The sequence below is a fragment of the Gymnoscopelus microlampas genome (genome assembly GCF_963454915.1).
Source record: "Gymnoscopelus microlampas genome assembly, chromosome: 2".
Taxonomy (NCBI): Eukaryota; Metazoa; Chordata; class Actinopteri; order Myctophiformes; family Myctophidae; genus Gymnoscopelus; species Gymnoscopelus microlampas.
In genome coordinates this window covers 13,338,834-13,363,183 of record NC_139939.1, presented here as the reverse complement: position 1 = coordinate 13,363,183, position 24,350 = coordinate 13,338,834, and the positions used below count along the sequence as shown (strand labels likewise).

The 24,350-nt window shown below is 41.7% G+C and overlaps 1 protein-coding gene across 1 annotated transcript; it reads left to right on the top strand.

Annotated features, from left to right (window-relative positions):
* Positions 1-73: 73 nt before the first annotated feature.
* Positions 74-23,695, top strand: LOC311064678 (solute carrier family 24 member 2; the record flags this gene model as incomplete). Its single annotated transcript, XM_084084590.1, has 9 exons — positions 74-1,030; positions 16,151-16,186; positions 17,043-17,178; positions 18,298-18,378; positions 19,327-19,436; positions 19,984-20,121; positions 21,645-21,734; positions 22,811-22,977; positions 23,446-23,695. 9 exons carry the CDS (start codon positions 74-76, stop codon positions 23,693-23,695), a joined length of 1,965 nt encoding a protein of 654 aa, XP_083940716.1.
* Positions 23,696-24,350: the final 655 nt, after the last annotated feature.

Below are 24,350 nucleotides of genomic sequence, written 5' to 3'. Positions count from 1 at the left end.
TCAGCAGCAGCAGCAGCTTGGCCTTGTGGGGGACTCCGGTAGGCGTCCTCTCTGACTGCCAGCACCAGACACCATGGATCTGATAATACCAACCAGAAGTCGCGGCCGGGACGCCATGGCTCCCGGTGAGGCCCTCCCTTCCTCTTCGCATTCCTCCGCTCCTCTCCGAGGTGCTCACGGCGGCTGCTCCCGGCACCACCATTACCAGAACGTCAGGAGAAAGCTGCGTCCAGGACGGATCTTGGGTTTCGTCGTCAGCCTGACGGTGGTGTGCACAGTATTCTCATGGAGTGCCTTGACGCTGGCCACGACGGCGAACCCAGAGCGGGCGCCGGACGGCGCCGAGGGCGCCCCGGTGCCCCAGAGAACTCTCCTGGCAGAAGACACGCCGGTGTCTTCTGCCAGGAAAGCTGTTTCCACGGTCAACCACGGTCATTCAGAAGAGATGCCCCAGGGCGACTACCCCACGGACTATTTCTCCCTGGAGGAGAGGCGCCAGGGTTTCGTGGTGCTTCACATGTTAGGCATGCTCTACATGTTCATCGCCTTAGCCATCGTCTGCGATGAGTTTTTCGTCCCGGCGCTCACCGTCATCACGGAGAAGCTCGAGATCTCGGACGACGTGGCGGGGGCCACCTTCATGGCGGCCGGCGGCTCGGCCCCCGAGCTCTTCACCTCCGTCATCGGAGTGTTCGTCTCCCACAGCAACGTGGGCATCGGCACCATCGTGGGCTCGGCCGTCTTCAACATCCTGTTTGTGATTGGGATGTGCGCGATATTTTCCAAGGAAGTGCTGAACCTCACGTGGTGGCCTCTGTTCCGGGACGTTTCCTTCTACATCATTGGGCTATTGATGCTCATCTATTTCTTTCTGGATAACGAGATCACCACGTTTGAGAGCGCGGCCCTTCTGTCGTGCTACTTCTGCTACGTGACCTTCATGAAGTTCAACGCCAGCGTGGAGCAAGTCATCAAGGGCCTGCTGGGGAGCAACCAGGTGGACGAGCTGGAAGCACCCGGACCACCGAAGGTGAGTGCTCCTGTTCCACCACCTCGTTAGTCTGTCTGTCTGTCTGTCTGTCTGTCCGTCTACCATGGCAAAACCATGGATGGATGAAGCCATGGACAGGCGGGCGCTTCCATCAATACATCCTGTACTTCCTCCATGTATGCATCCATCCATACAGCATCCCTATTCATTATCCCTTCATCCATCCATACTGTACATCAGACCTATATTCATCATCCATTCATTCATCCATCCATGGGTGGACACATCCATCAGTCCATATATCCAACCGTCATTCATCCATCCATCCATCCATCCATATGAATGAATGAATGAATAGTTTATTTCAGTCCTTTTTACAGAACATGGATAGATACTACAGTTTAGTTTACAAGTACAAAATAGCACCGAAAAGGTATAGGCTGAAGCCGAAGGTTATTATGCCTACACTGCCTACAAAAGATTCACTTAGTTTGACAAATCTTAGCATGAAACAAACCAAGACTGAAGCACTTCGCAATCATACATATATGCAATTTATAGTACACACATATAACATTTAAATATAATTCTGTATAACAATGTCATTATATATCACACACACACACACACACACACACACACACACACACACACACACACACACACACACACACACACACACACACCATTCATTGGAACATCACGCACCTTCACTTTATTATGCAGGAGTTTTCGTAAGAGTTTTCCAACGGTTTTCTGTTCCATGAACTAGATACAGGTTTTTTTCTTTTTTTTGATTGCTTGGAAAATTGGAGATTTATTTTCTGTAGCAAACAGCTTACTGGCCTTAGCGTTAGCGTTTCTTATTGGAAACCAATCCATTACCAGAGCCAGTTAACCGTCCGGATCATCTCAGGGTTAAATTAATTACCACTCAGTATTTTGCCATGCACAGATCTAAATTCAACCATTAGCCTATTAGAACGAATGACAGCATAGGGGTTGTGATGCCTTGAACAGGAATACATAAGCTGTGACGCAGGCCATGCCTGGTTCCCAGAAACACTTCTACATGAAGATGGGAGAACAGTCTTAACCCATTAAAACCGGGAACGCACTTTAACCATTATTTTATAATTTGGCTATTCAAAAAGTAGCAGATCGAGTGCTGCGGTACGAGCTTGGAGATCTGCTTTTTTTTTTTATTTATTTTTTTAAATTGTAGGCAATTCTTTGAATATATATATATATATATTTAAAGCGATTTTTTTTTACTCAAATGTTTGCTTCTGGGGATTCTACAAAATGTCTTCTAAATCCTAAAAGTATTTTCATGTCAAGGACCCCCCAAAATGATATGTATTTCGCCACGGAAAAAATATTTTGTTCCAGGGACCCCCTCAGAAGCAAAGATTTGAGTTAAAAGTGTGTATATATATATATATTTAAAGATTTGCACACATTTTCACGATTTCTTCCCTCAAAAATAGCGGATCTAATAGCTCATATGAGCTATGAGCTTGTACATCTGCTATTTTTGAATAGCCAAAGAAATCTAAAATGACACTGTATGCGTTCCCGGATTCAATGGGTTAAGCTTAATTTACTCCATCGTGTGATGGTATCGCTTGCCAGCCAGAAACCGATTTACTGTGTAAATCGGTTCCTGTTGGCAGTCTACCAGACACCAAAACCTTCCTAACTTTGTCACATGAAGGATATGGAGATGTGTGTGATCCTGTCATCTCTGAGTCATGTTATGGTCTATTCCTGTAGGGAGTCATGGACAGATTGTGAAAATAATTGTTTGCTGCAGCCTTAAACCAGAGCCAGTGCACAACCATGCTCTTCATGGTTCCACAGACTTATTTTCCAATGAAAAATAGTTTCAAATAGTTAAGCAGCAAATGTAACATCAATGGCAGCCTTCTTCTTTTTAACTATGAAATGTTTTATTTTATTTGAGCTTTAATAAACGTCATCTATGTAGTTCCTTTTAACCGCCTCATTCAGTGATCATTCAACTGTAAAACGGTTTCTAGTTTTAGAGCTACATGGTACTCAGTTTATAAAGTCAGTCATAAAACATACATATTTTCAGTGGATTAATTTTGACCAAAAGGTTTATCAGAGGGCGTAATTATACCAGGTTTCACTGTTTGGATTGAGATTGGAGTTCTTCTGTTAGAAAACCAGACAGAATTCCTTGACCTTTGCAAACCTTCTGATATTTGCACATCTTCTTTGACATTTGCACACATTTGCACACTGTCTGCTCTGGTTCAGTCTGGTGGAAGGAGCATGGCCATGGTTTTGAGGGCCACAGTATTTTTTAGAAGGTCAAGGAACGGCCCAATGCGAGTTCAGAAAGAAAGTGAAAATGCCTCGAGTATATCATATACATGTCATATACAAGTTGCTCGAATCAAAAATGGATCTCTACATGGCCATAACCATACATTAATTAAGACATTTGCCATTTGGGAAAGTCTGATATTCTGGAAGTGAACCACTTAAGCCCTATCTTATGCTTTCACAAATTTTCTAAAATAGCTACAATAGCTGATCTTTAAAGCTTACATGTCTCAGTGCGAAGCAACACGTTGTGAGCTTGTAGACCTGCTATTTTCGAACATTTCTGAAAATGTTTGCCTGTAATGACATCCCCAAAATAGGGATGCCAGGTTGAAAGTGGTTAAGTAGTATCTGTGTTTCATATTCTTCTATGTTTGCAGCCGACCACAAGCCAATACAAGCATCACCATCAGTGTTGCCAGATTCTGTGAGAGAAACAAGCAACCAGGTATAGGAAAACCAGCCCAAAAGATGGGCCATGTGAGCACTTTAACATATACATCAGCTATTTGAAAATAGCAGATCTACAAGCTCACAACGCGTCGCGATGCGACGTGTTGTGAGCTTGTAGATCGGCTATTTTCAAATAAAATCTTGCGGGGAAATTATAATAAGCAGGTCTGGCAACCCTGATCACCATGAGAGAGAAAAGACGTGACGATGTGGCGCATTCGGTCAAACTAGCAAAAAGAAACACAGAAGTAAAGCTTATGATTTTGTTTATTGTCACGTTTGTCTCCATCTCTTGTGTCTGTTCTGTCTGTCTGTGTGCACACAGTCGGAGTCAGATCTGTTGCTCTCTGATGTTGTAATCACATACGGAAGTCAGGTGATTCCTGCTCAAACGACTGTACATTGTAGCCACTTCCTAGCACAGCATGTCTGTAGTATACAGTGGTGTGAAATAACCCATCACCAGTTCTTCAGGGGCATATACTGAGCAGCTTCAGAGATCATTCTCAATTGGACATTTAATGTTTACCCATTCGTTGCAATTGTAAAATGACTGTATTAGTAAGTGGTTAACTATGAGCCATATCCAGTGGTGTAAAGTAACTAAGTACATTTGGTCAAGTACTGTACTTAAGTACAATTTTAAGGTACTTTACTGGAGTATTTACACATTTCAATACTTTTACTTCTAGGCCTACTCAGAGGAAAATATTGTACTTTTACTCCACTACAATTATTTGAAAACTTTAGTTACTAGTTACTTTGCAGATATAAATTATTACATTATAAAACATATATTAACCACTCCAGCCCTATTTCATACATAGGCTATTTGAAAATAGCCGATCTACAAGCTCACAACGCGTCGCTGGTGACGCGTTGGGAGCTTGTAGATCTGCTATTTTCAAACATTTTAGTACTTTTACGCTTGGTACTTTAAGTAGATATAGGGACCACCCTGGCAATCCAATGTGACTGGAAGTAATTATTTGTCACAAATGTACAAATAAGAGCATTGTATGAACAGCCCGATCTTGCATACAGGAGCATCTAAAATATAATATTAGGTTTGATTGACTGTTAAGTGGTCCACTGGTCCTGTATTGACGCATTGCATGTCAACAAGGGTACACACATGTTGAACTTGTGTCCAATTAAAATGTCACTCTAAGAAGATTAGAAAGAGTGCTGCTATGCTAACCACAACTGCTTTGTGATTAGATGGTCAGCCCACTGTACCATTATTTACCTACCATGACTATTGAGACTTTTGGGGTTAAGATGCTGTCAAACCACCAAAAACAAAAAAAGGTCATTTTGTTTTCATTATTATGTATTATTGTATTTACATTGATAAGGAAGTAATGTAGATCCACTCTCACTTCCTTTCAATTGGCTCCATTTAGTGGTTCCTTTAAATAAAAATAATAATAATATATACACAGTATATTGAAATTGGTCTACTAAACTTAGCCTTTATTCACTCCACTCACTTTATTTACTCCATAGAGCAGGGGTCTTCAACGTTTTTCAGGCCAAGGACCCCTTAGCTGAGAGAGAGAGATGAAGCAGGGACCCCCGCTACATATTGTATAAAATTGTGTTGCAGATTAAACTTTGTCATAGATTTCCTAGATACCGTAGTTTCATAGACTTCATAGACAGTTAACCACTCAATACTTGTATTTACTTGTACTTGGCCTGCTCTTTTTCCCCCCTACACCAATCCTCTTTGCCGAAAATAGCAGATCTACAAGCTCGCAGCTTGTAGATCTAACATTTTCAGGGTTCAGTTGATCAGTTGAAAAATTCCATCACTTAAAGAAGATTTGGCAACCCCCCTGTAGTAACTCTGAGGACCCCCTAGGGGTCCCGGACCACCTGTTGAAGACCTCTGCCATAGAGGACTCATTTCGATTCACCACATTGGCCTGGCACAATGACAGATGTGTGAAAAAAGGAATTCACCCAACAACCTAAAACATCAATCCCTACACAGTGAAAGCCTCTGTGTTCATTTAACTCTGAGAGTGTACAACATGTTCCATTTGGTTACAATTGTACACTGAGAGTTACAAATAGATAATAGATTTTACTGTGTTTATTGTATCTTAAACCTGAGCCACTGGTGTTCATTTATACTGTAGCTTCTCTTTGTCTCTTAAACCTCCCAGCACTTACAATGGTTGTATCCTCATCACACCCTTCTCACCGCCTCCATTAGCATCTCTGGGAATAGACCTTTTTCACAGCAGCTATTTTTGACATTAAATAACATTCTCCGGATCTACAAGCAATGGCTATTTTCTGCAAAGCGATTTGGTGTACAGGGAAAAATGGAGCCGACCTAGACCGAGCCGAGGGGGGACCCCGCTCAACTAAGTGTACAGGGTTTTAAATAGGATTGTGTTCCATTCAGGTCAAACAAAGTCAGGGTGCTGCTATCGTCGTGCATGTTACAGCTCACTGGAAAGGCTCTGCTAGACTAAATTGAACAGAGCCTTAATGTTTTCATTGGGTAAACCTGTACCCTAATATTTCATGTCAATATGGCTGCCATGAAAAAGGTCCATTGTCTGTTCCTCTGTCCGTCTCACCTCAAAGATGAGTCTGATGAGTTTGGCGACAGCTTTTGTGTTTCTGTCGTCGGGCACTTGATGTACGATTCGCTTGCCCTCATTAACGTGTGTTAATCCCCCGGGTTTAATCTGCATCAATCCTATTAGAGCCACTAAGAATAGAGGGCTGCAGGGTGGGGCCAGAAATCAACACATCACCGAGTGGAAATAAAACCCTTCAGTTCTAATGTCATCGTGCACATTTTTCATGGTACATTTTTAGCACATAGCTTATGTTTGTGGCGATTTAACGGCAGATATGGCCGGTGTCCGTGATATGGGACATGAGCTGGTTCTGTTGGTTGAACACTCTAAAGTCTCCAATCCTCTCTGATCCCCTGATCACCTGCTTATACCTGCTGTGACGACAGCAAACACACAGGACAGCAATCTCCTCGCTGTCACTTCTACCCCCCGGTGCGCCTCGGCAGGTGACTTACGAAACATGCAATTCAACATTGTGCCGCTGAAATGCAGCAGAAAAATCTGAACTCTAGAGCTGCGGTTCTCAAACGTTTTCATGTCAAGCACCGCCAAATTAATATGTACTTGGGCACGGACCCCCATCTGAAGAGTTTTGGTGCCAGGGACCCCCATACAAGATTATTGTTGTTAAAATGTTTCCAAAATATCCCAAAATGCTCAAGGTTTTTCAAGGCTTTGAAAATAGCAGATGCTCAAAACACATGTGTTTTGAGCAGTTGAGAGCTTGTAGATCAGCTCTGTTCAAACAGCTGATGCATTTACTAGGGTTAAACGGATTTTGATGGTACTAAGTTTGCTGGGGACCCCCTGGAACCCCCTCAAGGACCCCACTTTGAGAGCTACTGATTCTAGAGTACCAGGCCTGGATCACCCTGCTCGATGCACCCTATCTCTGAGTGTCCAGAGCAGCATCCACTGACAGAGAGCTATAAACATCATTGTAATGTTAATAATTCATCTCGTTGACCATAAGAAAGCAGCAACCGCACACTCGTACTACGCTTTCGCTCGTTTGATCTTCAGGCATCCTGAAGAAGGTCCAAAGCTTGTAAAACGTTTTTGAGTTTTGAGTGTGCGGTTGCCGTTTTATTTTGTTCACCCTGATTTTATTCAGCTCCAGCATCTCGGTTGAGCAGTGGTTTAGTTCACTTTTCGTTTTGAATTATCAATCTTGTAAAAAGTCAATCAAATGAGTTTGTTTATGGTAATCAATCTTGTAAAAAGTCAATCAAATGAGTTTGTTTATGGTAATCAATCTTGTAAAAAGTCAATCAAATTAGTTTGTTTATGGTAAAGTCAGGCCAAGGCTCCAAAAAGTTGACAAAGTCCAGAATGTTGTTTTGAGTGTATTTATTTCTCCCCAAAAATGAACACCAAAAGTCCTGTGCAGTATTTACAGTGCAGGCCTAGATAGGGTTCGGACCCGGAACCGGTTCTTTTTCAAAGAGATTTAAGAGCCGGAAGCGGTTCCAACGTATTTGCATTAAAGGCTCCCGCAAGTGGTTCCTGGAATTTCTCATCTGTCTTCATTTGGCTCAGCTGTCTGCATGCAAGCGCCTGTGGTGACGTCGTGGCACCTACAAGTGTGTGTGGGGTGGATACGCTGCATTTGTATGATCGAATTTGTGTTTATTATGTACTTGTATATATATATATAAGTATAGGATGTCAGAAGAAAAAAAAGGAAAAAAAATGATATTAGGAATCGGGCAGCGGAATCGTTAGGAACCGGAATCGTTAAGATGGAATTGGTAAGGAATCGGAACCGTTAAAATCCTAACGAGTCCCAACCCTAGGCCTAGACAAAAATCATACAGTAGCTTTACCAAATAAGCTTTAAAAAAATGAAGACATCAAAACAAAGAACAGATAATGGCAGACAAAAAGACAAACCAACTCAGGCGGTGCTATACCAGGCTATACCTTCTAACTAAGGCCCTTTGGCTCTCTGTCCCTAAAAAACAAAAAACTCAGCTTTGATCATCCCAACCTGCTCTTTATACCAGGTGGATCCTACCAAGAGAAAATTACCTGTAATTGGTAATCAATTAACTAAAACAAAGCTACTCATGGCCCATGACTTATTTACACAATTACATAAACAAATTTACCCAAAAAATCTAATGCATTTCCCAGGCATCAATTCATTCACATTTAACTCAAGAGACAAAACACCCCTCTTCCACAGTACTTGGCACCTCCCAATCGAACAGGCTTGCCTGTACTGCAGAGGAGAGACAGGTGACAAACAATCAGCTCATTAAACACAGGTTCAAATAATAAATAGAAAAGCTTAAAACCCATGAATAGTCTGTTATCTTTATCAATGCATACAGATGATTTTAAGGAAACTATACAGATACAAGGAATTCTAGGAAATATGCAATACAGAACTAAGACACTTCCAAGCCGGCTTGATGTTAACTGGAAGCAGTTGTATAGTTTGTGTGCATGCAGAGTCACTGTTATTGTCTATAGGGCTGGGTTGCTCCGTAACAATAATGATATCACATTTCCTCATACAGGCCAATAGAAAGCAGGCCGACACTGATCGGGGGCCAGTGCTGCTAAGCCTTTTCCATTGAGGATTCTGTCAGGTTGACCTCACGTGTCTCACAGGGTTCATCCTCTCCAAACATAGTCATTATAGACACTCACTGATTGTTTTGCAGTACTACATGCTATAGTATCAATGAGCAATCAGTTGGAATCAATCTGTCAGTCAACCCTACTTTATTAGCACTATCAGTACATGATGTACATTCAAATACAATTCAATGTGATTTACATTCGGTGAAAGAGCACACATAAAAAGTAGGTAATAATAAGACAGTAAAATTAAAAGCCAGATAAAACAGAGGCATATACTGTAGGGAATAAAATAGGGATTTGTTGATTCATTTCAAAGGTGAGTGAAATAAATTGGCTAGAACAGTTTTGTTAAAGGGATAGTTCACCCCCAAAATGACTTTTTTTCTATCGATTAGTCAACCCATGGAGACTTGAATTCATGGATATTTTTTTGTTTGCCGCATTGAATCCTAAGCCAATAATTTGGTTCCGTTAGGAGACACAAAGAGTCTCCTTTGTATCTCCTACCGGAACCGCTGCCTAACAGTTCGCTGGTCATCAAATCATTGGCTTAGCAGTTAGGAATGCGACAAAAACTAAAAAACATCGATCGAAAAAAAGTCCTTTTTGGGTGAACTATGCCTCTAAGGAAAATGAATTAGTAGACTCACTAGGCTAATTCTGTCCCATCCATCAACGGCTTCTGTCAAGGTGCCATTGAGCTAAGTTTTCAGCTTCTACCAGGAAAAGGTAGAAAACTGTCGCAGAGTGTTAGCGAGAGTGTGCCAGTGATTTCATCGGTGAGGTGAAGCAAGGAGCGTGCATGAGGTAAAAAGAAACCATCTATTTTTAGTCTCTTGAATCCGGGGCTGAGCCTCTGAGCTATCGCCGTTCTGTCCTGACCGTGTGAGCCATTGTAAAATACAGGTTACTTGAGAATGTTCGATATATACAAGCTAGAAAAAGAAACCATCAAAGTGGAAATGATAGTCTACATAGTGAGAAAGAAAGCAGTAAACGGACAACTCCTGAACACTGACAGCATGCAAAGTTTGTTGTGAGAAGTTCACACGCAGGGATTAAAGTCACCGTTTCTAAAAGTGGAGATCTCTGCCGATTAAATCCCGGATAAGTCCCACAGCTCGGACGAACGGTCAAGTGGACGCTGGACAGGCACACTGTAGATGCTTCTGGTTGACAAGAGACCAGTGGTGGAAAAAGTACTCCATTTTTTTTTTACTCAAGTAAAAGTATCAAGAGAGCAGGCAAAAGTTGAAACACATCCAAGTTTGTCTGCTCTAGCTCACTTTTAGCCACTTGAACCCTATTGGGCACTCAAGAGATTTGGTGTAGAGTGGAGTGAAATACTAGGATCTAGTAGAGCCCCGGTCAATTAAGTATATTGAGTTTAAGTGGTTAGTGACTTCTTGCTATATTAAAGAGTTTATGGGTTTGTTTTGGAAACCATATTTTGTGTACCATATCATTTCTACAGTGCATGTGGTATACAGAAAACATGGCTTTATTGTTATGTGAATAGTTCATAATGACTTCTCTTTCAATGCTGATATACTGGACCACCACATACAGAATCACATAAACTACAGTATTTATGAACACAGGTTTGTGATAGAAATATATGAATATAGTTATGCACACAGTGTGCAAACGTGTGTATGTGAGTGTATGTGCGCACACACATGGGTGTTTCCAGTCATTCAACCATGTTCCCCAGCCTATAATGCATAGTAATAGTTCTCAAACATTGTAGAACAACTATTTTTTTTGAATAGCTAAAAAATGAAATAGCTGGACCACTGCTATATTGCAGTTTAGGCAATACAAGGAGCCAAAATAGAATAGGTCTAGTATTTAGATGTCTCCCTCGATTGTCCATCGAAAGGTTTTCTCCATCACCTCTTCTCGAAGCGATGATGATGATATTCAGTGGCGAGGCCTGATTCTGTCAGTCTTCATATGTCTTCTGCAGTAGATCATTGGTTCTCAAAGTGGGGTCCGGGGACCCCCAGGAGTCCGTGGGGGAGTTCCAGGGTGTCCCCAGCAAAATGTGTTCATATAGCATCACAATAATTTTAACCACTTTAACCTTTTATGCTTTGGCTATTCAAAATAGCAGATATACAAGCTCATAGCACGTCACCCAGTGCTATGAGCTTGTAGATCTGCTATTTTTGAAAAATGGTGAAAAGTTGTGCAAACCTTTGAATATATATATATTTGTTAAAGGGTTATTATTTCACTTTAAAAAAATGTGGGTCATTTTATTGTCTACTCAGGCTTTTGGGAGCCCCCCAGACAGTTTTTAAGTTGCTTGAGTCAGTATTTAGATATTTGATATTCATTTTATCAGAGACGCCCCCTTCCTGTACAAACCCATTGTAACTTCAAACTCCATTTTAACCATGTTAGATTAATCGGAAACACCCGTCCTTGGTTCTGGTGACAGATATTATCCTTCTAATACGTGAGGAGAATTACTTTTTCGTTTATTTTTTATTTTTTGGGGGGGAAATGAAAAAACGAAATACAAAAAAAAAATTGTAATAAAATAAACGAAAAAAGTAATCGAAAAAACACGGCCCCTTCACGGATTAGGAGGGCAGGGTGAGTCACCAGAACCAAGGATGGGTGTTTCCGATTAATCTAACATGGTGAAAATGGAGTTTGAAGTTACAATGGGTTTGTATAGGAAGGTCTTGACATTAAAAAGTTTGAGAACCACTGTTCTAGATTGGGGATGAGACCACTGAAACGCTTTAGAAATTATTATTATTTTGAATAGTAATACCTCCTTGAATCTAATATGACTGAAATCAATTATAAATAACCTCTAGAGGAGACAGGAGAGTTTCAATAAACAATGACCTGTTCTGCATATCGTTGCTGTCGGTTGAAAACCTAGTATGTCAAAAACGTACTACTTTTCAGGAAACGGAAAAAATAACTTGTGTTCTAGTGGATCCAATGTAATTATTATGTGGTAGTCACAAGCTCTTATTAATACTTTTCATTGGTTAAATGTTCATGAAACCCACAGACAGACTTAACCACTTTCACTTTCCAAATGTTTCAAAAATTAAAAAATAGCAGATCTACAAGCCCACAATGCGTTGTGATGTGAGACGTTGTGTTGAAGTTGATTGATGGTACATTGTGCATTTATGTAGCACCTTTCAATGCATTACATTCACCCATTCACACACACGTTCACACACACATCTTGCTCAAGGACACTTCGACACGCAGCCAGGAGGAGCTTGGGATCGAACCGGGAACTACAGTATCTGATAACAACACGGCCGCTCTACCTCCTGAGCCACTAAAAACATAAAAAAGCAACAATATGATATTGTTGCTAGGAGTAGGACTGAGTTTGACCCAAACGCAGAGATGTCTGCCTAGAAAGAATTATAATCCAATGCGTGAGATCATTCAGGAAAGTTATAAAACTGTAAATGTTGCCACTTGCCAGGCAACAAATTGACACCAGTAACAAGTTATTATGAATTCATTCAGACTGTGTTTGTTCCACTAAACCATTGAAGCAACCATCTTAATATTGAATGAATCAACTTGTGGATAATGACAGTTTACAGTTTACAGTTTAGGCATTTAGCAGACGCTCTTAATCCAGAGCGATTTACAGTAAGCAAGTACACAAGGTAATACATCATAATACTGTACATCAAATTCATAAAACTAGTAGTCTAATAATAAAGTAATACATAAGTAAACCAATAATCTAATAATAACTAATACATACGTAAACCAAGAACCTATCATCAGCCTACATTGAAACTATACACACTATACTATAGGATGCCAGGTCAACAATGACCTGGCATATAACATGCTATCTAAGTTACAGGGCTAGGGCAAGTGCTATGGGCTGAGATGGAGTCTGAAGAGGTGAGTCTTCAGATTACAGCAGAATAGGCTCTATGCACTGCAACCATATTGGAAATAAACTGGGCCTCTTCTCTTACTTCCTTCACAGGTGTTACCAATGATACTAACGAAGGCTCTGTTCCATTCTGGTCAAACAGGGTCAGGGTACTGATATTGTTGCATGTTGGCTCACTGGAAACACTCTCAGGGTTCCTTGAGGGGTTTCCAAATGGCCCCTTATGGGTCCATTTGTACACTCTCAATTGAAATGAAGTTTTGAGAACCACTTGCTACACTAAATGGAACGGAGCCTTCATTAGTAGGCTACCGTTGGTAAAGCCTGTGAAGGAAGTAAGGAAGAGGCCCAATTTCTAACCAATATGGCTGCCGTGCCTAGAGCCTATATGACCCCAGAAGTGTTTTAAAGTGAAATTTTAACTCTGGGATTAACATGTAGGGATTAGCAATGTAGAGAAAGTGATTGGCTGTTGTCAACATGTTTAGGTTACACTGATAGATCAGAGTTTATGACACTTGGACTGATAAAGAAGCTCTGTTACAGTTCCACTCACTCTCACAGTGTGAGAGAGACCGAGATATTGGCAGTCCAGCAATAGGGAGAAATGTAACTCTGTGAGAGTGTAAAAATGAGCCAAGTGCGGCGTTAGCCCCCCCCCCCCCACCCCCTCTCTCTTTCTATGAGTAAGCCTCAGAGCAGCAGGTGCTGAGGGCTAATAGTCTCTGGGTCTCCAGCCATGTGTCTGTCCCAGGAGCCATGTGAACCTAATGCTGAACATCTCTCTCTCTCTCTCTCTCTCTCTCTCTCTCTCTCTCTCTCTCTCTCTCTCTCTCTCTCTCTCTCTCTCTCTCTCTCTCTCTCTCTCTCTCTCTCTCTCTCTCTCACACACACACAATTAAATACCCTCTGCTTTCTCGCTGTGTTTTTCCGCTTTCAACTTTTTATTTACTTATTTCATTTACATACAGTAGCACTGACTCCTAATGGGATTGGATTTAATGGTGATGGTATAGCCTATATGTTTTTTTGTGTTGGTTTATAGACAATAGGGGGGGGAGAAGGACCCTATACTGGATTAAAACCATTGACATAATGCAGCCTACATGATGTGTGTTTGTGTACCTATACCAGGGATGACACAAGTGTACAGGGCATGAACGATGATTGCATGCTCTGTTCTTAATGTCCTGCACAGATCTTTAGTAAGTGTTTGTTTACGTAAATAGTGATGAGTAATAATGAGACCTTAACAACAGAGGATAGAACCCCGCCCCCTGCTGCGAGCAGCAACAGGTGTCAGGTGTCAGATTCATCTTAAAGGGATTATCTATGCTCAAAAGTCTGAGAATGAACCGAGAAATCATGTCAACAACCACAACCCTCCACTAGATGACCCTGCAGTGGTTCTGAGAAGGACTTTTGTTTTTGTTTAAAGGACAACTTCACCCATGTTCAACCTATCTTTATATAATTGGTCCTCACTAATGCTCATTATAATATGGTTTGTCTACTTGGTTTGTGTCTCAGAGGAGGGCTGTGGACAGTCCAGAAACCCGCCTACCAGTGACATCATCGATGGGGCTTTCTATTCCTGGAAAGTTAGCATGCTATAATGGAAGCCATTGTTCTCACTCAATGTAATCATTTTATCATGAGCATTAGTGAGGAGAGGACACATTCTATGAAGATATGTTGAAAATGAGTGAAGTCGTCCTTTAAAGATAATTCATTAATGATGATACTTTGTTGTGGAGCCCAGAAATCCAACCAGATCCCATATAGCTTTGTGGGCATTTTTGTTTCTCTCTAAACTTAACCTCTGTACTCGATTATGTTAGGTTGAGAGTATGAGAGATTATTATTCACTGTGTGTTGTGTCTTTACAACCAAAACTAGCTACATGTAAGGAGGCAAATTTGTTTAATAGTGACCCTGGATAGCAGCCTTCTACCTATGTTGTATTTTGACTAAAACAATCAAAATGTACAAAATCAGTATACTATACTGTTGGAGTAGAAATTAGAATTATTCATATGCAATGTGTGGATGAGTGGACAGCTGTGTGTGTGTGTGTGTGTGTGTGTGTGTGTGTGTGTGTGTGTGTGTGTGTGTGTGTGTGTGTGTGTGTGTGTGTGTGTGTGTGTGTGTGTGTGTGTGTGTGTGTGTGTGTGTGTGTGTGTGTGTGTGTGTGTGTGTGTGTGTGTGTGTGTGTGCGTGCGCGCGCGTGCGCGTGCGTGTGGTGTGTGGGGGGCACCTAGCTCTAAGCTGCTAAATTAGCTGTGTAATATCTAGCTGTCCAAGCTTGATATAAAATATACCTATCTATATAAAAATATAGATAGGTCATAAAAGTCTTCAGCTTCCTCATCACACATAAAACACAAAACAAACTGGCAACATAACCACTCAAATGTTATATGTGTATGTTATTTGTTTGAGGCCACATGGCTGTCCTGTGCAGAATATGTCCTCTGAAGAAATGCTGGGGTTAGATTAGTTAGATAAGTGTCTGCAACACATTATGAGCTTGTAAATCTGCTACTGTTGGAGCCTGACACCAGCGCACAACTAAGTTAACAATTTGTTAACTTAAAAGTACCGTGTCACAAATGATTCTCTTACTAAAACTACAAAAACTAGAAAATTCCATTCCAGTTTGACACTGGCTTGAAAATACATTTTGGTACTGTACATCCACCTTTTGCAGAACTGGAAGATTTAATATAAGATTATAAATATCTTATTATTCAATTACAAATTAATTCAAAATATGTATTTTAATTAAAATAATTAATATTAATGATGCTGAAATGGAGAAACGTCACTGATCAGTTGGACCCATTACATCTGACTTATTTCTATCACTACCATTCCTTGCCTGATCCAAGCTCTAGTGTGCCATATAACCTACAGGCTCAAACTGATTTGAAGTGATCAATCTTGACACAATTAAATCAGTTTAATCGGTTCAGATGTGCAAAGCTTATATGAGTTTGTTTCAAATTACTCTTCAAGTTATTGTGACTTTGTTCATTTTTAATTATATGTTATATTGTGTTATATTTTCAAGTGTCTTCAAGTGGCTTCATAGATAGATGCATTTGCACATAAATCTGTTCTATATACAATAGTTTTGTATGTTCTATGCAGATAGTTTCATATCGATCTGTTTTATATATATATATAGTTTCACATATATCTGTTTCATATCCAGTTGTATTTAAGTCTCACTGTGTGTTTTTCTTAAAGGCAAACGGAGCTGGAGAGGATGAGGGCAAGCTGACGGTAAGATGATGTGTGATGTGCAAGAATGTGTGCGTGGTCTGGGTGGCGCAGGGTAAAGTTCCTGCCCACCACCAGGGGGGGATTGGGGTTTGAATTATCCACAGTGCCTCCGGCTTTGCCGGGTGCTCCAATGAACACAAATGGCCGCGGCAATCTACAGATATGGTCAGGCTGCCTGTTCAGCTAGGGAAGTGTCATGGTGACTTCAAGTGCATCAGAGGAGACACGTGGGGTCAACACCAGTGGTTCTGAAACTTTTTCATGTCAAGGACCCCCAAAATAATATGTATTTGGCCGCGGACCCCCATCTCAAAATATTTTGTTCCAGGGACCCCCAGAAGCAAAGATTTGAGTTGCACAAAAATAGCAGATCTACAAGCTCATAGCGCGGCACTCGGCGCCGGGTTGTGAGCTTGTAGATCTGCTATTTTCACTACTTCTTAAACGTTGTATGTTATGTATGTTATGATTTCATTTATGAAATACTTTTGAACAATTTTGGAATTGTTTTTAATTGATGAAAAGTTTTTTAAATCTTAATATATTATATTGTTTTAAATGCAAGAAAACAAAAAAGGGGGATATTTACTCAGTCATGACAGTTACTCTTGAAAAACAAAAGTAGGCCTAGATATCCTCAAGTAATACTAAAGTTACTGTAAGGGGGCAAACTGAATTAGTTTTGGACCTTGTAATTAACTAGATGTCAGGACCAGCACTCACTGACTCAATGACTTCACCCACTCTAGTTTGTTGTGCCTGGCACAGCCTGCTTGAACACACATCTGAGCCTTTCTTGCAGCCTTACCTCTGTCTGTCTGTCTGTCTGTCTGTCTGTCTGTCTGTCTGTGTTCAGACCAAGCCCAGGCTGCAGAGGGAAGGCAGCTGTGCATCTTTACACAACTCCCTGATGAGAAACAGCATCTTCCAACTCATGATCCACACACTCGACCCACTCAGTTCACATGGTACTACTACAAATGATGACGATGGTAAATGGTAAAATAAATGGTGCATTTATATAGCGCTTTTATCCAAAGCGCTTTTCATAGATTGTGCATTACATTCACCCATTCACACACACATTCATACACCGATGGCGGAGGAAACCATGCAAAAGGCACCAGCCTGCTCATCGGGAGCAATTAGGGGTTCAGTGTCTTGCTCAAGGATACTTCGACACTAACTCTGGGGGAGCCCGAAATCGAACTGGGAACCTTGAGGTTTCCAGTTCACTCTACCCGGTCACTCTACCCCTAAGCCACTGCCGCCCCCTGGTACTGACACACACACACACACACACACATGCACGCACGCATGCACTTTGATTAGACAGCGGTCTGTTATTGAGCTCATCGGTCATTATCAAGAAATAACAGACCGCTGAATTCAGCGATTGACCAATCAGAACCAAGCATTCAACCAAGCCGTGTAATAAACATAGATATAACCAATGAAAAGTATTAACTCTTTGACTGCCAGAGTATTTTCATAAAGTACTCCCCCAGTGCCAGCGATTTTTGTGTTTTTTATTTTTTTATTTTGTAATTTTTCATTCAAATAAATTGTCTGAGTGCGGTTTTAAACACATACGACAAATCTGCCACTAGAGAGCAGCAAATGACAGCTTGATCAGCTCGCTGACTCACTCGCCCCCCCCCCCCCCCACACCCAGTCAAATACGTCAAACCGGATGATGTGACGTGTTCTCAGATTCTCCGATCGGCCAAAATTACGATGTGATACACGGCGGCGATGACTGTTCGTCACCCAGACTATAGATTATAGAAGTGGACCTGTCCGTTCGTTTTTTATACCGTGTGAAAAACCGTGTGTTTCCCTATTCTGGCCGAAAATGACCGGGGGAAAAAATTAAAACCAGAAACGGAATCTGCGTCATAAAACCGGATGCAGGTGTGGGTGAAGTAAGTGGAACTCGAAACCTAGATTGAAAAATAAGCAGCATAGCGCGATCAGAGATTAAACAATGAACGCGCGTCCAACGCGTCTAACGCGTCGACGGCCAACTGGAGAAACTAGCAATTGACGCGTTATCGAGTCAACCGCAGTCAAAGTATTAACAAGAGCTTAATTGTTGTTGTGTTTTCTAGATCAATTCAAAGAGAAGGCATCAATCCTCCACAGAATGGCTAAGAGGAAGTGTAAGGACGAAGGTGGTGCCAACGGTGTTGGTGAGTGCACCACTGCTGCGCTGATTCATCCTCTGTTGAAATATGAATAATATTATAGCAAACCACTTCATGGGGTCTGTTATTGTACAACCAGGGGCGGATCTATGGGTGTGTTGGGTGGGATCAGATTGAACCTGGGCCCACCTACTGTAGATTGACAGTTCGCCCCACATGATGAGATCACCGGGCGTGGTCCAGTGGTGGAAAAAGTCTTAAGTAAATGTTTTACTTAAGTAAAATATCGATACTGCAATGCAGAAATACTCTGTTACAAGTGAAAGTCCGGTATTCAAAATTTACTTGAGTAAAAGTGCAAAAGTTTTAGTATCAAAATGTACTTAAAGTGCCAAAAGTAGAAAGTTCTCATTATGCAGAATGTCCCATTTCACAAGTTTTCAAATGTATAAATTGTTAAAATCATTTGAAAATAGCTGATCTACAAGCTCACAATGCGTCGCAATCACGCATTGTGAGCTTGTAGATCAGCTATTTTCAAATGGCCGAAATGGGTAATGTAAGTTTTGTTTTAATAATCAAAATCTACAAAGTAACTAGTAACTAAAGTTTTCGAATAATTGTAGTGGAGTAAAAGTACAATATTTGCCCCTGAGATGTAGTGGAGTAGAAGTAAAACTATTGGAAAAAAGTAAAGTACAAATACCTCAAAAGTGTACTTAAGTACCGTACTTAAGTAAATGTACTTAGTTACTTTCCACCACTGGTAGCGTGAGACGCATTTCACTGTGCTCAGTTCTATTTGGTCTGGAATGCAATCACACTCTGAATCACTTACAGTATGTTCTTTATCAGGAAGAATCCTCTTTATCACACACGCAGCTATTATTTACCCTGACTCCTACTGCGCTCCTTTACCATAGAAATGCTTTGCTAAAAGTCACTGGCAGCTTCCCTCTTTATTTCCTCCCTCATTCTCTTCCTCTCTTCTAGGAAACAAAGGCTCCAGCGTGGAGGCAAAAGACATTTCTAAGAGCGCCAAGTCCAACGTGTCCGTGGAGGTCACGCCACCCATGAACGGCAGCATAGGAGGAGGAGACGTGGTGCGGCTTCCATCTTCCTTATCATCATCATCATCATCATTATTATTATCATCACACTTGAGTTTAGGGCTGCAACTATCGATTATATCCCTAGCGATTATTCTATCGATCACTTTTTTGATTAATCGAATCATTGAGAAGTTTTTTTTAATATATACTGTAAATAAAAAATATTCTATAGCAACAACTCGATTAACCAGTTAATGGTTCCTTCGTTGCACAACAGTGTCATGCAAAAACAGTGAAAACTCACAAATAGGTGATTGTATATCACCTATTTTCACTCTTTTTCAACTAAAAATGTATTGGAACTTTTCACCTGTAATGACATGCCCAAAATGGGGATAGCTTATAAATCAATTATTTTATTAAATTATCGATTATTTTGAATGATCGATGGAATCGATTCCTTCAATTAATTGTTGCACCCCTACTCAAGTTCATTGTTGCCTTTTCCTCAATGCACAGTGAAGAAGACCTTTTGAATCTCTTTGAATTTTATATCTTTTTTAAAAGGTTTTTTTTTTTGTGGGTTTTTCTTCCTCAGGCTTATGATGAAGAGGAGGATGAGGATCAGCCTCTGAGCCTGGCCTGGCCAGACACCAACAGGAAACGTATCACGTACCTCTTCATCCTCCCCCTCGTCCTGCCCCTGTGGCTCACACTGCCTGATGTCAGGAGAGAGGTACGCACACACGCACGCACCCGCGCAAAAACGATATGACATATTGCCTACTGGATCAAAGGGACATAATTAACAACACCTTTTCTCCCCAATAATATTTTCAACAAACACACTTTTAAGGTAGCATATAAGAATCAAGAAGGTTTTAAAGTAGGGAACTTCTAAAGGAGGTTTTAGAATTGAAAAGTAACTCCAACATATTATGGAACATTTGGAAATAACAGATATTCCAGCCCACCTCCTAATCCGTGACATACAGTATACATCCATAAAACATAAAGATTGACTTAAAAAACATAGACATAAGGTTCGTCAGGGGATGATGTCTAATTTTCTGGGTCAGAAGCAGAACTGATAATATTGCTATAGTGATGTAGTGAGGGAGTCATTAATTAGCTGATTCAATAATCACATGATAGGGCATGCGGGTGGTGCAGGGATAAAGATCCTGTCCACCTCCGTGGAGACCAGAGTTTAACCCATTAAGACCTGTTAAAAAATTATAAATTATAAGAAAAACACTTTCAAAAATGTTCAAAAATAGTAGATGTACAAGCTTGCTGTGAGCTTATATATATAGGCTTATCTACTATTTTTGAAAACCACTGTTCTAAATCCTAAGCGTTTTCTGAAAAACACATGTTGCTATATATATAAGTACCAGATGTAGATAGACAGATGTTTGTTAGTGTTGGGGTACCCACCTGCTCTGCTACGCAATCTTATGTGTAGATTTAAGGGGGAGGGAGGCACTGGATCCCATTATTAGAGTCTTTGGTGTGACCCGCCTGGGGATCGAACTCCGATCTCCAAGTCTCAGGGCGGACACTCCAACCAGAAGGCCATTGAGCCGGCTTTCCAAACTGAATGGGTTAAATCCTCTGTTCTGCCTCCGGCTTGGCCAGGCATTCAAATTTTCAAGTTTCTTTTTTTTTTTATTGTCCAATACATCACATTTTTTCATCTTTGGTTAGGTGTTTCGCCCAGGTCGACATGGTTTTGAGGTTTAGGCATAGTTTCTGTGAGGTTATAGGGTTAAGGACAGGTTGGGGTTAGGCATAGTGTTTGTGAGGTTAGGGTTAAGGTTAGGTTTAGGCATAGTTTTGGTGAAGGTTAGGGTTTATAGGCGCCACCTGGGCGCCACATCAAAGGAAGAGGGAGTCCCGAACTGGGAAGCCAGTCAGGTGGGGAGGGCGTTTCCTGTCGCTGTGCTATAGCGACTCCTACAGGTGGTCTGGGCGCCTGTTCAGCAGGGAGTGCAGCTGGGAGGGACAGTATGTTCCTCCGCATGCATGGACCCCCTGGAACCCCCCCCCCATCATCAAGGACCCTTGGGACCCCACTTTTAGAACCACTGGTCTAGACCCTCCCCAGACCACAGTAGGAGTTTGCAGTGACAGGGACTAATACACAGGGGGGTAATTGGCCTAATGACTAAATTGAATACATTTATGAAGATAAATTAAAAACACATGTATATAATATATAATCGATTGATGGGTGATTACGCTTTTCTTTTTCAGTCAGCCACAAAGTTTTTTCCAATCACTTTTATCGGCTCCATCACTTGGATCGCCGCCTTCTCTTATCTGATGGTGTGGTGGGCTCACCAGGTAAAATTCACACGCACACACACACACACACACACACAGACACAGACACAGACACACACACACACACACACACACACACACACACACACACACACACACACACACACACACACACACACACACACACACACACACACACACACACACACACACACACACACACACACAGAGTGTCTCTCTCACACGCACACTTACCATTTATTAATGGGCTATAATATAATTCCCATGTAACACACACATTTTGATCGATGGGCATCATCATCTATCTCCTCTCTCACACGTTAAGTGCATCTGTGGATCTTCTCTTCTCTTCTCTTCTCTTCTCTTCTCTTCTCTTCTCTTCTCTTCTCTTCTCTTCTCTTCTCTTCTCTTCTCTTCTCTTCTCTCCTCTCTGAAAATGGTCTCATCAGGAGTCAGGTCATTGTATGTGGGATCAGCTAATCCCACCTAATCTGCCTGGCTCCAGGACCAGATGAGATTCTATTCTGGACAGTGCCAGTACAGCTCAGCTCAACTCAACCAATTCAGTCTGGCCCAAATATATCTCAGCATTTTTCACTCAGTATAACAAGCTAACCTTGCTAGCTTTATCTGACTTTATTTTTTGTATGTTGTCTCTCTTACTAGTTCACAAACTAATCAAAGGTGCCCATTACTTTCAAATAAAAGGTATTATCTTAATTTAAAGTTGCATGGTTCTCAGCCGATGTTTCAAAAGATCTCTCTCTCTCTCTCTCTCTCTCTCTCTCTCTCTCTCTCTCTCTCTCTGTCTCTCTGTCTCTCTCTCTCTCTCTCTCTCTCTCTCTCTCTCTCTCTCTCTCTCTCTCTCTCTCTCTCTCTCTCTCTCTCTCTCTCTCTGTCTCTCTCTCTCTCTCACTCTCAATTCATGCTTCTATAAGTTGCTTATTGGAGCTATTACGAAGATTAGTTTGGTCTTGGGTTGGGTTTTGCTGTCAAAGATGCTATTTACCTGACCTGCTGTAAAAGTTACACCCGATTGTTTCACGTGATGAAAATAGTTCCATCATGGTAGGCTCTCTAACAGGTTGACTGACTTCTTCTTTTGATGAACCCAGGTTGGAGAGACCTTCTGGATCACAGAGGAGATCATGGGCCTGACCATATTAGCAGCCGGCACCTCCATCCCTGACCTCATCACCAGTGTGATCGTTGCTCGGAAGGGCCTGGGTGACATGGCTGTGTCCAGCTCTGTGGGATCCAACATCTTTGATATCACTGTGGGGTGAGTCCAGCATCCATCAATCCATCAATCCATCAATCCATCAATTAGAGTTCTCAACTGGCCTGAAAATTAAGGCCCGGCCCTAACTGGGCCCTACCGGGCCGGGCCGAGCCTCGGAACAATGACCATACTTTTTGGCCCAAAAACCCCAAAAGGTGTCAATCTGTGCTTAATGTCCTCAAAGTCACACATCCAACAAGCTTTGAACTGAGCAGATTGGACCTTCCGTTCCAGAGATAATGGCCAAAACATCTTGAAAACGGCCACTTTCGCCAATTTTTGATTGAAGGTTCCATCAATCCATCAATCCATCAATCCATCAATCCTTCTCTTCTCTTCTCTTCTCTTCTCTTCTCTTCTCTTCTCTTCTCTTCTCTTCTCTTCTCTTCTCTTCTCTTCTCTTCTCTTCTCTTCTCTTCTCTTCTCTTCTCTTCTCTTCTCTTCTCCCTCTTCCTCTTCCTCTCTCAGGTTGCCATTCCCCTGGCTGATCTACCACTTCATCAACGATTTTGCGCCGGTGCAGGTGAGCAGCAACGGCCTCTTCTGTGCCATCGTGCTCCTCTTCCTCATGCTCCTGTTCGTCATCATCTCCATCGCCGCGTGCAAGTGGAGGATGAGCAAGCTGCTGGGCTTCTTCATGTTCCTGCTCTACTTCGTCTTCCTCATAACCAGCGTGATGCTGGAGGACAAGATCATCACCTGTCCCATCTCCGTCTGATTGAGACACGCGTGTGCATGTACGGCACGCACCGATCTGAACAGAGATGCACGCACGAACACACGCACACACACACACATACACACACACACACACACACACACACACACACACACACACACTGTTAGCTGTACCTGAAATATATTTCGGACACATTTGCACGTACACATGAGCACATGCGTTTGTATACGACAATTTAATATCACTTGGAGTCTCATTCATGGGAAAACTATTGTCATTTTGTATTTTAAAGCAAAATGCCAGCCGCTGTGAGGGTTGAACTCAGCAACAATCCTATACCCGGCCACATACACCCACCCATCAGGCACGCACAATACACACCCTTTCCTATAGCAATCACAGGTTGAGAACATAACAGTTATAGGGACAAGGACTGACCTTCATCAGCCCTCCAAGTTGAAGTGGACACATCGACGTCTTCAGATGGTGATAGAAAGACTTTTCAATCATTAATCTTTATGTCAACCAATAAGAGCGAGTTCCCTCTCCATCATCTGACTGCACTCACACGCTTGCATTGGTCAGCAGCTGCTGAACGGAAGCGATGCGTGAGCCAATCACAGCCATTCAACCTGAGAGTACCAAAGATGTGTTCATGTTTGTCCAGAGGACTTGATGGCAGTGAGGAAACCAG